The sequence below is a fragment of the Neofelis nebulosa genome, chromosome 3 (genome assembly GCF_028018385.1).
Source record: "Neofelis nebulosa isolate mNeoNeb1 chromosome 3, mNeoNeb1.pri, whole genome shotgun sequence".
Taxonomy (NCBI): domain Eukaryota; kingdom Metazoa; phylum Chordata; class Mammalia; order Carnivora; family Felidae; genus Neofelis; species Neofelis nebulosa.
In genome coordinates, this window is record NC_080784.1 from 112,396,094 (window position 1) to 112,408,899 (window position 12,806).

A 12,806-nucleotide genomic window follows, 5' to 3' on the forward strand; every position below is an offset into this window, starting at 1 on the left:
TATGTAAGTGTTAAATCTTATAAACAGATTATATTTAAATCTTTGAACAAATGTAAGTTACAAAGGAGTTTAGTAAATTGATAAGAAGCATGATATCTGAAATCAATCTAAATAAGAGAAAAATATTTTATTTGAAAGATTTGCTGCCTTTTAGGACCTGGAATTTAAAGGATTACTTTTCATTTAAGAAAAGACTAGGGATTCATGACAATGGCAAATAGATCACATTTAGAAAATATATTTAACAGCTATAGATTTTTTCTTTTCTTCTATTATCCCCACCTCCACTTCACTGTGACACCAGGTACTTCTCATTGCTACCAAATAGAGGTCATAGAGAGAGAACAATATGCATATATTTGAAACAATGTCAAAGAGATTAAATTTTTTTTCTTTTTTATTAAAGTGTGATGCACATACAAAATAAATGTACATACCATAAGTACACAGCTTAATGATTACCACGAAGTGAACACACCCATGTAACCTCCACTCAGAAGTCCCCTTCTACTCCCTTTCAACTACTACTCCTTCTGTTCCCTCCAAAGATAACCATTAGTTTGACTTAAAACACCATATATTCATTGTGCTTTTAAAACTTGATGTAAATAGAGTAATATGCAATGTATTTTTTGTGTCTCATTCTTTTTGTTCAACACTGAACGTTTGAAATTCATCACTGTTGTTACCTGTAGCTGTAGTTTATTCATTTTCATTGCTGGTGTGCTAGTCCGTTGTATGAATATTCCCCAGTTGATCCATTCTTCAGTTGTTTGCATTTGGTTGTTATGGATAACGCTGATAGGAACATTCATATGCTGCCATGCGCTTCTGTTAATTATACTTTATTGGAGTGAGATTGTTGAGTCACCAGATATGCATATCTTTGTTTTTAGTATATAATGCCAAACTGCTTTCCAAAAATGGTTGTTAAGAGTTTACATTTCTATCAGAAGTGTATGAGAGTCCCCATCACTCTATATCTTCATCAACGCTTGGTTCTGACAGTTTGTGTTTTGAATGTTAGCTATTCTGGTAGATATGTAGTGGTATTTCATTGTGGTTTTACTTTGCATTTTCCGGCCTAACAGTGAGGTTGGGACCTTTATAGATGCTTATTGGCCTTCTCTGTATTCTCTTTGATGAAGTATTTGTTCAGATTTCTTCCTCAGTTTTTAATTCATGTGTTTATCTTTTTAATTAATTTTTGAAATCCTTTATATATTGGATATATACTCATTGTCAGTTGAATACTTTGCAAATACCTTCCCTGATTCTGTCTTATATTTTACTCCTAATGATGCTTTTTGATGAATGGAAGTTTATGATTTTTAACATAATACAATTTATCTACCCTTTCCTTTATGATCAGTGCTTTTTTGTCTTAGGTCTAAGAAGTCTTTCCTCCATGGGGCACCTGGGTGGTTCAGTGGTTGAGCGTCCAACTCTTGATTTCAACTTAGGTCATGATCCCAGGGTTGCGGGATTGAGCTCCGTGCTGACTGTGGAGCCTGCTTGGGATATTCTCTCTCTCTCTCTCTCTCTCTCTCTCTCTCTCTCTCTCTTTCCCTCTCTCTCTCCCCACCCCCCCTGCCCTCTCTCCCCTGCTCAGATACACTCTCTCTCTAAAAAAAAAAAAAAAAGGAAAAAGGAAAGAAAATATTCTCTCATATTATCTTGTAGAAGCTTTATTATTTGCCTTTCACACTTTGATGTACAATTTTTTATGTATTGAGATGTGGATAAAGTTTCATATTTTTTCCATATGGACATTCAGTTGACCTAGCACCGTTTATTGAAAAGGCTATCTTTTCTCCATCCTTTTATGTTTCCCCCTTTGCTGCATAAATCACGTGTCCTTATATTTCAGGTCCAGTTTTGGTTTCTGTTCTGATTCATTGGTTTGTAGTTTTGGAAGTCTTCATATCTTACAAAGTATGTGTTTTCATGCATCTCTAAATCTTCCCACTTTCTTCTTTTTAGCTTTTTGCATTTCCATATACATTTAGAATTAGCTTAATAATTTCCACACATGTACATAAACATGCTGGGAATTTGATTGGAATTTCATTGTGTATGTAAATCTTGAGGAGAATTGACATTTTTACAGTATTTTATTGATATTTTTTCAATATTGTAATAATATATTTTCTATTTTGATCTTAAATTTTTCCCATTAAATTTTACATTTGTGGCATACAACATTCTCTATTTGTTATTTGTATATTTGATTTGTAGGAGCTCTTTTCATATTAAGAAAACTAACCGTTTGCCATTTTTCCTAATGTATTAGTGTTTTGGTTCTGTTTATGATTTTCTGCAGAAATGCATTTTTAATATTTATGTAATCAGATCTATCAGTGCTTTTTTTTCATGGTTTCTGGAGACAGAACTCGTAAGTTTTCCTTTAGTTCTTTTTAATAATGAATCTTGTTGCTTTTCTTTATTATCATGGTTTTACACTATTTTTAGTAAGAACTAATGATTGGCTATGTTAAGTAGAATAAGTTATTTCTGAATTCCTTCTTTATATTCTCTCAGATTCCTAGTGTAACTATATCATTTTTAGATAAATAGATGTTCAACATTTGTATTATAAATCTTGTAATATTTTCACAGCTGAAACAATATACTGTGGTTATATTTTGTTTCTTTTATAATTTTGGATTTTTTTTCTTAGTTTCTAATTGTCTCATTTTTAAAAATTTGTTTAGTATTCTTTGAATATTGGAGTAAAGATTTTTCACATACTTGAAAAGCTTTTTATAAAATACCCTTCAATGCAGGAATCTACACAAACTTATTAGATAAACTTTGTTAGTTCATTTTTTTCCCCCTTGGATCTCTTTCCTATGTCCTCCATCTGTCTGTTCTAATCTACACTGTATAGTTGGCATCTTAAAATTAACCTTCGCCTAGGGGCACCTGGGTGGTTCAGTCGGTTGAACGTCCGACTTCGGCTCAGGTCATGATCTCGCAGTCTGTGAGTTTGAGCCTCACGTTGGGCTCTGTGCTGACAGCTCAGAGCCTGGAGCCTGTTTCAGATTCTGTGTCTCCCTCTCTCTCTCTGCCCCTCCCCCGCTCATACTCTGTCTCTCTCTCTCTCTCTCTCTCTCTCTCTCTGTCAAAAGTAAATAAACATTTTAAAAAATTAAAAAAAAATAAACTTTGCCTATTTCCTAGCTTGAATTGCCTGTATCTTGAACATTGTCTTTTTTTCTTGTTTTGTTATGACACATCTTAAGTGCCTCTGAAGAAAGGGAGAATGGGAAATAGAATTTGGGAGACTTTGTATGTTGTAAATATTTTTATCCTGTTGTCATCCTTGATTGATAGGCTAAATATAGAAATTGGATATGATCTGCTATTTTTCTTTTTAAATTTAAATTTAGCAGTATTTTCTCCTAGAGGTTTTTAAGCATATTTTCTTTGTATTCTTTATTCCTGAAATTTCACAGTGATGAACCTTCCTTCAGGTTTTACTAATACTGGATATTGAATTCTCAGTGAATCTATCCTGCAGATACAAGTCCACCAGTCCTGTAAAAATTTTTTTACAAATAATTTTTTGGTAATTTCCTCCCCATTATTTTCTTGATTTTTCTCATTCTAAAGCTTCTATCAAATGTTTTTAGCCTTTTGTAGCCTACTTTTTCAGCAGCCCCTGTGGACGGCATAGTTTCTAAGTGTTTCCATGGTTATAGGGGTAAATCAGTTTACTTGTCATTGGACTCCCCTGTAATAGGTACTTTGGTGTGACTTTCTTTCATATGATGAAGTTTGTATTCTTCCCCATCCTCTTAATATATGGTTGTTAAAGGTTACCATTGTTTCTTAGTTTCATCAAAGATAAAAGATGTTTTTGTGTCTTATTTCCTATGGTTTTTTTGAGGAGAATAGAGGCACTCATATTGAAAATGAAATTTGTATCCATTTGTTTTATTTATTTTATTTTTATTCCGTGTCCAATGTGGGGCTTGAACTCACCACCCTGAGCTTAAGAGTCACATGCTGTACCGACTGAGCCAGCCAGGCACCCCCATTTGTTTTATTTCTAATTATTTTTACATACATTGGTTATGGTAATGTTTTGTATCATGAGTTTCTATGATATGTTTTAAGGCAAAATGACCAGATAGATCTAGGACCAGAGAGAATTTTTTTGGTGTGAGTGTGGCAAATTGCATATAGCAGTCTCTGAACTTTAAAAAAAATTCTGTAGTTCATTAAATTCTCAGGTGCTCTCACTGATTGAAAGGCGCACTGTTCTATTATACACCACTACGAAAGAAGAACAGTCAGTTAACATACGATGCTTTATCACTTAGACTTTTTATTGAAAACTTTTTATTGTGGTAAAAAACACATCATAAAGTTTCCAACCTCATCCGTTTTTATGTGTATGGTTCAGTCATGTGAAGTATATTTACAATGTTGTGAAACAGATCTCTAGAACTTTTTCACTTTCACTTAGATTTTTAATGTTATATTTATTGAAAGAAGTCTTGGATTTATTTGTATACTACAAATAAGGTATATCACCCTGCTTTGTTTCCTTGCCCTTCTGGGAACACAAGACTTTTTTATTCAATGGCAAATGATAATGTCATCCTTTTGAATACATTTAAACAGCAAAATTTCATAACATGGTAATGTTAGTGCAAACTCCTATTTAAGTGACCAATATGTGAACAGTATGTCTAACTTGCATATAGTTTCACTTGCACAGCAATACCAACTATGTTACAACCATTGCTGGTGCTATAGAGATGTAAAAGTGTCATCACAGGATTCATCTGCATTTCAATGGTGTTAAGGTATAAGAAATGTGAACTGTAAGAATAGATGAAATGTAATATACTCTACTTTCCCTGACTAGAATTGATTTCATAACATATTGTTTTCTGTTTGTCTGTGTCTCGTTATAACTACAAGCTATGTGTGTATATATAGAGAGGTAGATAAAGATATAGATACACACACACACACACACACACACACACAGTTTCTTTTTACTAAATAAACTGATAAATGGATCTCTGTTTTCTAGTTCCCAGATGAAGACGACTTTCCAAAAGGAGGTATTAGTTTTAATATTGAAGACATTTTTCAAGTGAGAGCTGAGTCTAATAAGGACACAGTTGAAAATGACTGTAAGTAAATTCTAAATAAAACATAACATTAAAAAGTTATTTGACATTGAACAAACCATTATGTAAAAATCCATGCTTTTTTTTTTTTTTCTCCACAGCAATTTTAGATTTCTCTCCGAAAAAGTCAGAACGTTCATATCATTATTTGGATTCTAATTTTAAATCAGCAGAGAGGACTTCATTGGAAGCAAATAAGGTACAGTGTAAGCCAAGTTTTAATAGTTGGTAGTAAAAAATCTTGGTAGTCTTATAAGAAATGAATCCATTAAAAACGAAAAAGATAAAAATTTTAAGATTGGATCATTTTTAACATGATAAAGTTTATCAATAACAAGCCAACATTATTTTGACGATAAAACAAGCAGCAAAATTTCTGTTAGAATAATTAACAAAATGTAGATGACTACCATCTTATTATTCAAAGGTGTTTTGAATTTTCTAATATGACATGACATAGGAGGCATACATAATTAGAGAGGAAGAAATAGAAGAATCAATTAAAAATTAGAAGTTTAAGAAGAATTTTGTAAGTTAGTTGAAGGCAAGATAAACTTAAAAAATTGCTTCGGCCCAGGTCATGATCTCGCGGTCCGTGAGTTCGAGCCCCGCATCGGGCTCTGTGCTGACAGCTCAGAGCCTGGAGCCTGTTTCAGATTCTGTGTCTCCCTCTCTCTGACCCTCCCCCGTTCATGCTTTGTCTCTCTATGTCTCAAAAATAAATAAATGCTAAAAAAAAAAAAAAAAAAAAAAAAATAGCTTTCCTGAACCAGTTAGAAAACATAATAGAAAAAGTGTTCCGACAATAATAACAACTGATATACAATGCCTAGGCATAATCTTAATTGTAAATATATGGAACATGTGTGGAATATACTATGAAATTTTACTGTGAAATATAAAATTCATGAATACATAGCAATTCACCAATACCAAATACCCTCTGTAGGTCAGAACTTGTAAGACTTGGGTATAGAGTGATGGACAAAATAGGTATGTATGATCTCTGTCTTTAAAGGCCAAGGAGAAAGAGGATGAGATGGTTAAAGGAGGGAGAGAGATGTTAATCAAGAGTGCAAGCAAACAAATAAATTGAGATAATTGCTATGTAAAAAGCTATGAACGTACTCTGAAATAGGGGAATCTACTTTATGGATAAATCTACTTTAGGGCTTTTCCAGCTATGGCAGCTGTAGGGGGAGGAACATACCTTGTAAAGAAACTGCAAGTATAAATACCCTGAGATCGAAAAGAGTTGAGTGGGCTTGAGAAAGTGGACGAAAGCCAGAGTAGTGGGATTGTAGAGCGTGAAAGTGGTAATTAGAGATTGGAAAAGTGAGCAGGGGCAGACACACAATCTTACAGGTGAAGTAAAGAATTTTGATAGTCCTCTGTGTTCCTCAGGGAAATCCATGAAGGGTTTTCAGCAGAAAATTACATGACTTAATTTACATTTTTAAAAGGTTTGCTGGTTGCTCTGTGGTAGATGGGTTTAATGGATGCTGTGGTGGAAACAGAGAAACCAGTTTAGAGGAGACTAAATTGATAGGGACTTGAGGATAGGCATTGTGGCAGTGAAAGGAGTTAGAAGCATGGATGTTGATGGATTGAATGCAGATAGTTAGGGTGAAGGAAAAGGGAGAAGAAAGATTCCTGGCTATCTGACTTAACAATTGTGTGATTTTCACTGCGTGGAGTAAGAAGGAGGAGTGTATTAGTCTGCCGGGATTGCCATAACAAAATACTGCAGAATGTGTCTCTTACACAGCAGAAATTTATTTTGTCAGAATTTTGGAAGCCAGAAGTCCAAGATCATAGTTCTGGCTAATTTGGTTTCTCATGAGGACTGTCTTCCTGGCTTGCAGACAGCTACCTTCTCACTGTGTCCTCACATGGCCTTTCCTCGATGTGTACACATGGAAAGAAAGAAAGAGAGCAGGTGAATGCAAGCTCTCTTTTTATAAAACCACTAATTCTGTCAGATCACAGCCCCACTCTTATGACCTCATTTATCATTTAGACTTTGTTACCTATTAGAGGCCATGTCTCCAAGTACAGTTACATTGGGGTTAGGGTTTCAACATCTGAATTTGTGGGGAACACAATTCAGTCCATAGCAGGGAGGAGCGGGTTTGGTGAATACATAGGAACAGACAGAAACACCTGTGAATCAGTCAGGTAGACATGTAAAGTTAGAAATCGGATACATGAGTCTGGTTCGGAGAAGTTTGCATGATCATTTGCACATAGCAAAGTTTAAAGCACTGAGAATGGATGGGTTCATTTCAAGAGTGTGTAGAGAAAGGAGAATGTGTTATATCCCATTCTTAAGAATTGGGGGGTAGGGAGGGTTTGCTATGTCAGTTATTGTGGAGACATTGGTAAAATGACAGAAACAGGTTCATGTGGCAACTTGAGGGTCATTGGTGACTTTGGCAAGAGCAGTTTCAGTGAAATAGTGAGGATTGAAACCAGTTTATTTATTTTTTTTTTTTTTAATTTTTTTTTTTTTCTTTTTCAACGTTTTTTTTTTTATTTATTTTTGGGACAGAGAGAGACAGAGCATGAACGGGGGAGGGGCAGAGAGAGAGGGAGACACAGAATCGGAAACAGGCTCCAGGCTCCGAGCCATCAGCCCAGAGCCTGACGCGGGGCTCGAACTCACGGACCGCGAGATCGTGACCTGGCTGAAGTCGGACGCTTAACCGACTGCGCCACCCAGGCGCCCCTGAAACCAGTTTAGATGGATTAAATGGTAAATGAGATGTAAGAAAGTAGTGACTGGATATGGAAAATTCCTTAAAAAGAGTAACATATTTAATTGATCAGCCACTCATTCCTCAAATATTTTGGGGGCGTCTACTGTATGTTGCACTGTTCTACGTGTTAGAGATAGGCCTATGAATAAAACAGGCAAAGATCTGCTCTCCTGGAGCTTGCCTTCTGATGAAAGGAGACAGATAATAAGCAAGTATATAGTACCTTAGAGGGTTTAAGTGCTGTGGAGAACAATAAAGCTGTGTAAGAGGGATGGAGTTCTATTTTATAGGTAAAATAGGGCCTCTCTAATAAAACACTGGGGTGGAGAACTGAAAGAAAAGAGAGGAAGGGAGAGGACACGCATGCCATGCAGATATCTGGAGGAAGAGCATTCCAGGCATAAGGAATAGCAAATGGAAAGGTTTTGAGGCAGAGGAATGCTGGCCAATTTGTAGAACAGCAAGGAGGTAGGTATGGAATGAGTGAACAAACGAAGGGGAAAGTGGTAGGAAGTGAGATCAGAAAGGAAGTAAAGGACCTAATCTTATAGGGCAACTGGGTAGGACATTTTCAGAGCTTTGTACTTTGAGAGAGTTTGGGAACCATTAGTTTTAATGAGAAGAGTGAAATGATTAAACTTATGTTTAGAAAGAAACCTGTGGCTGGTTGATAGAGAATGTACTGTGGGAACAAAGTACATACTCAGTAAGTATTGCCTATTATTGTTACTTTTGTTGAAAGTGCAATACAATCTAGGCTGCCTAGGTTTGAATCCCAACTCTGCTGCTAATAAGCTGGATGAGTTTAAACAAGTTTAATTGCTTAACTACTCTTTTTCTCAATTCTCTCAGTTGTAAAATAAGGAAAATGAGAGTACTGACCTCATATGGTTGTGTAAGGATCAAATAGGTTAAAACTAAAAGGTACTTAGGACAGTCCCTAGCACATAGTAAGAATTTGTTATTATAATAAGACTATTACTATGATTGAATGTAATTTCCCATTGATTTGTCAGTTTCTTCTACTAGACTGAACTCCCTGAATGTGGGCATCATGAGTAATCATCTTCACATCCTTATTTCCTAGCACAGCACCTAGAACCAAATGACTAAGAGAGTGTTTTAAAATTTATATATATATTTTTTAACTTTATTGTAATTTACTGAAAAAAAAAAAGACATGCACATTCTAAAAAATTTAAACCATTCAGAAGTACACAAAGTTACAAGAATCCTTTCTCCTTAATTCCACCTGCATTAGAAACCAACCACTCTTAACAGTTTGGTATGTATTCTTCCAAACTTTTATTCTTTCATTCTATTGTTATACAAATATATATATATATATATATATATATATATATGTACATATATATATATATATATATATATTAAATGTGATCATCATATTATTATATTTTTAAGGTGATTAATTTCTGGAAGCAGCAAGAAAATTAAATACTGTTCTAAGGAGAATAACATAATGAGTAATATGACTATTCATGTCTGGAATAGATCAAAAAAGTTCAGTCCATTTGGGAGTAGTATCTTCAAGTTTAGGTCAACTGTAGATAAACCCTAGACCTGAGGACATAAGAGAAAGCTGTTCATTCCATGAGTCTGCAGGAAGTTTTACCTTCACATCTTCAAACATGAAATCTGAGTTAGTCTTAAGCCCTATTGACTAGAAATTCATCTTCAGAACCAAATCCCTGTAACCCAGATCAGTCTAAGTCAGGATCTGACCCATTTCAAATAAATCCAATGGTTTTTATGTTCTGCGTTTTATTTTTTTATTATTCTTATTGATTTTAGTGAGTTTATCCTGTCCCTTTGGGAAGAGTTTTTGCCCTACTGTAGCTCTACATAATGTGCTTCAAAGCATTATTTGTATGATATAGATTACTAGAATTCATTCAAACTATAGGGGAAAAATGTAGTAACATTTGGTTAGTAATTTTGTTTCTTCTTTCTGAATAGATGACATCACCAGAGCAAAAGATCTCGACCTTAAACCCTGTTTCTACTTTTTCTTTGAACTCAAGAGATGAAGACTTTGTGCTAGAATTCTCTACGGAGTCCTTGAAAGCAAGAACTTTACCTGGTGACCTTTACTTCCTCAGCTTAGACAGTTGCTACCCTGCTGCCCTAATAATACTTATATGTGTAAAATGAAGTTTTTTATTTGAGAAATTGTCACTAAACTAAAAATATCTTGAAACCAGATTCAGTGTCATCCCCCTCAATCCTTCCCACACCACTTTTCTCTTTGAGATGGCTCTTACTTCCAAATACAGTACACCCTTCTAACTCTCAGGTCCTTCTTCTCCTCTCAACTTCTCATGACAGACCTCTGCAGATGTCTTCCATCATTGCAGTACTTCTCACAGCTGTAACTCCAGAGTCCGGCCCCTCTATAGTGCCCTCCCCTCCCAGGGAATGATTCATTGTGAATGTCTGATTTACACCATTGGTTGACTTTGGTATAACCTTTTAGTTTCCCCTTTTTTGCTTTGGGATCCTGGCAAAATCAGGGAACTCTTCCAACTGTTGCTACCACAGTTGCATTCTCAGATCTCTGTGTTTTCATACATTTTAAGTCTTCCCTATGAGTAATTTCCTGCTTCTTGATAAGTACAGTACATTCTGTAGGATTCTTTCCACTAACTTTTCTTTCCCTCTCTCTTTTCTTGAAATCTCACCAACGTATCTTCCCTGATTCCGAAGTTATGTTGGGTAAGGGATAAAGTTGTAGGTAATTTTGGGGAGTGGACAATACAAAAAAAAGAACAAAAAAACCCCACCAACTTTGTAATGTGAATGGTTAGTTGGGTTGAAGAAGGTTTAGTGGGTATGGCTAGTAGAGGAAGCAAGGTAGGGGAAAGTCAGTATGGGAGGAGTGGGTATCGAAAACAAACGAAGTGACAATGCAATAATAGATGATTTTCATAGTTAAAGCATGAATCTTACTCTTGATTTCTTAATTTTTTATTCAAGTATGATTAACATGTAGTGTTATATTAGTTTCAGGTGTATAGTGTAATGATTTAACAACTTTAAACATTTCTCAGTGCTTATCAAGATAAGTGTACTCTTAATCCCTTTATCTCTTTCTCTCCTCCTCCTGCCCACTTCCCCTCTGGAAACCACCAGTTTATTCTCTGTATGTTAGAGTCTGTTTTTTTATCTCCGTTTTTCTTTGTTCATTTGATTCTTAAATTCCACATATGGGTGAAATAATATATTTGTCTTTCTCTGACTTATTTCACTTAGGATTATACCCTGTAGGCCCATCTGTGTTGTTACAAATGGCAAGATTTCATTTTTTTATGGCTGAGTAATATCCCATTGTGTTTGTGTGTGTGTGTTGTGTGGGTAGGTATGTACTACCTCTTCTTTATCCATCCACGAATGGATACTTGGGTTGCTTCCATATCTTACCTATTGAAAACAATGCTGCAGTGGACATAGGGGTGCATATATCTTTTCAAATTAGTGTTTTCATTTTCTTTGGGTAAATACCCAGCAGTGGAATTACTAGATCATATGGTACTTCTATTTTCAATTTTTTGAGGAATTCCATACTGTTTTCCATAGTTGCTGCACCAATTTGCATTCCCACCAACAGTGCAGTGTTCCTTTTTCTCCACATCCTTGCCAACACGTGTTATTTCTTGTCTTTTTGATTTTGGCCATTCTGACAGGTGTAAAGTGAGATCTCATTGTGATTTTAATTTGCATTTCCCTGATGATTAGTGAACATTTTTACATGTGCCTATTGGTCATCTGTATGTCTTTGGGAGAATGTCTCTTCTGGTCCTCTGCCTATTTTATTTTATTTATGTTATATTATTTTTGAGAGAGCAAGAGAGAGAGGGAGCGAGCGAGAACGGGGGAGGGGCAGAGAGAGAGGGAGACAAAAGATCCGAAGCAGGCTTGGCGATGACAATGCAGAGCCTGGTGTGGGGCTAAAACTCACGAGCCATGAGATTATGACCTGAACTAAAGTTGGACCCTTAACTGACTAAGCCACCCAGGTGCCTTGGTTCCTCTGCCCATTTTAATCAGATTATTGGCTTTTTTTGGTGTTGAGTCACATAAGTTGTTTATATATTTGGGATATTAATCCCTTATCTGATATATCATTTGCAAATATCTTCTTCCATTCAGTAGGTTGCCTTTTTCTTTTGTTCATGGTTTCCTTCACTGTGCAAAAGCTTTATTTTGGTGCAGTCCCAATAGTTTAATTTTGCTTTTGTTGCCCTTGCGTGGGGAGACCTATCTAGGAAAATGTTTCTATGGCCAGTGTCAAAGAAATTACTGTCTATGTTCTTTTCTAGGAGTTTTATGACATCAGGTCTCACATTTAGGTCTTTAATCCATTTTATTTTTGTGTCTCGTGTAAAAAAGTGGTCCAGTTTTATTCTTTTGCATATAGCTCTCCAGTTTTCCCAGCACCATTTGTTGAAGAGATTGTCTTTTCTCAATTGTATATTCTTGCCTCCTTTGTTGTACGACCATAAGTGTGGGCTTATTTCTGGACACTACTCTGTCTCTTGATCTATATGTCTATTTTTGTGCCAATCTTTTACTCTTTAATGATGTTTTAACTTTTCTGTCAGGTTGCTTGATTGGCTTGTTAGAATTATAAAATAACACTATAAAAGAATATCATTTGCTCACTTACTGCTCTACTACCTACCCAAATGATCCCCAAAGTTTATTTCCAACAAATATTAACTCTGTCAAGAAGGTACATTATTATAAAATAGGAAACCATAGCATTGTCAGATAAAAACGTTAAGCTTATATAGCTCCCATACAGTATTATTTATTCATTTATTTATTGAACAAATATTTATTATTGCTTTTTACATTTTAGGAATATATTTATTAC

General features: G+C 35.2%; 1 protein-coding gene across 9 annotated transcripts in view; it reads left to right on the top strand.

Moving 5' to 3' along the window:
* The window catches only part of ZGRF1 (zinc finger GRF-type containing 1), a 93,004-nt gene that overhangs the window by 37,328 nt on the left and 42,870 nt on the right, over positions 1-12,806 (top strand). For all 9 annotated transcript variants that reach the window (XM_058721612.1, XM_058721619.1, XM_058721616.1 and 6 more), the window contains 3 exons: positions 5,051-5,153; positions 5,252-5,349; positions 9,890-10,013. In XM_058721612.1, the coding sequence (XP_058577595.1) occupies positions 5,051-5,153; positions 5,252-5,349; positions 9,890-10,013 (325 nt within the window). The remainder of the gene's footprint in view (positions 1-5,050; positions 5,154-5,251; positions 5,350-9,889; positions 10,014-12,806) is intronic.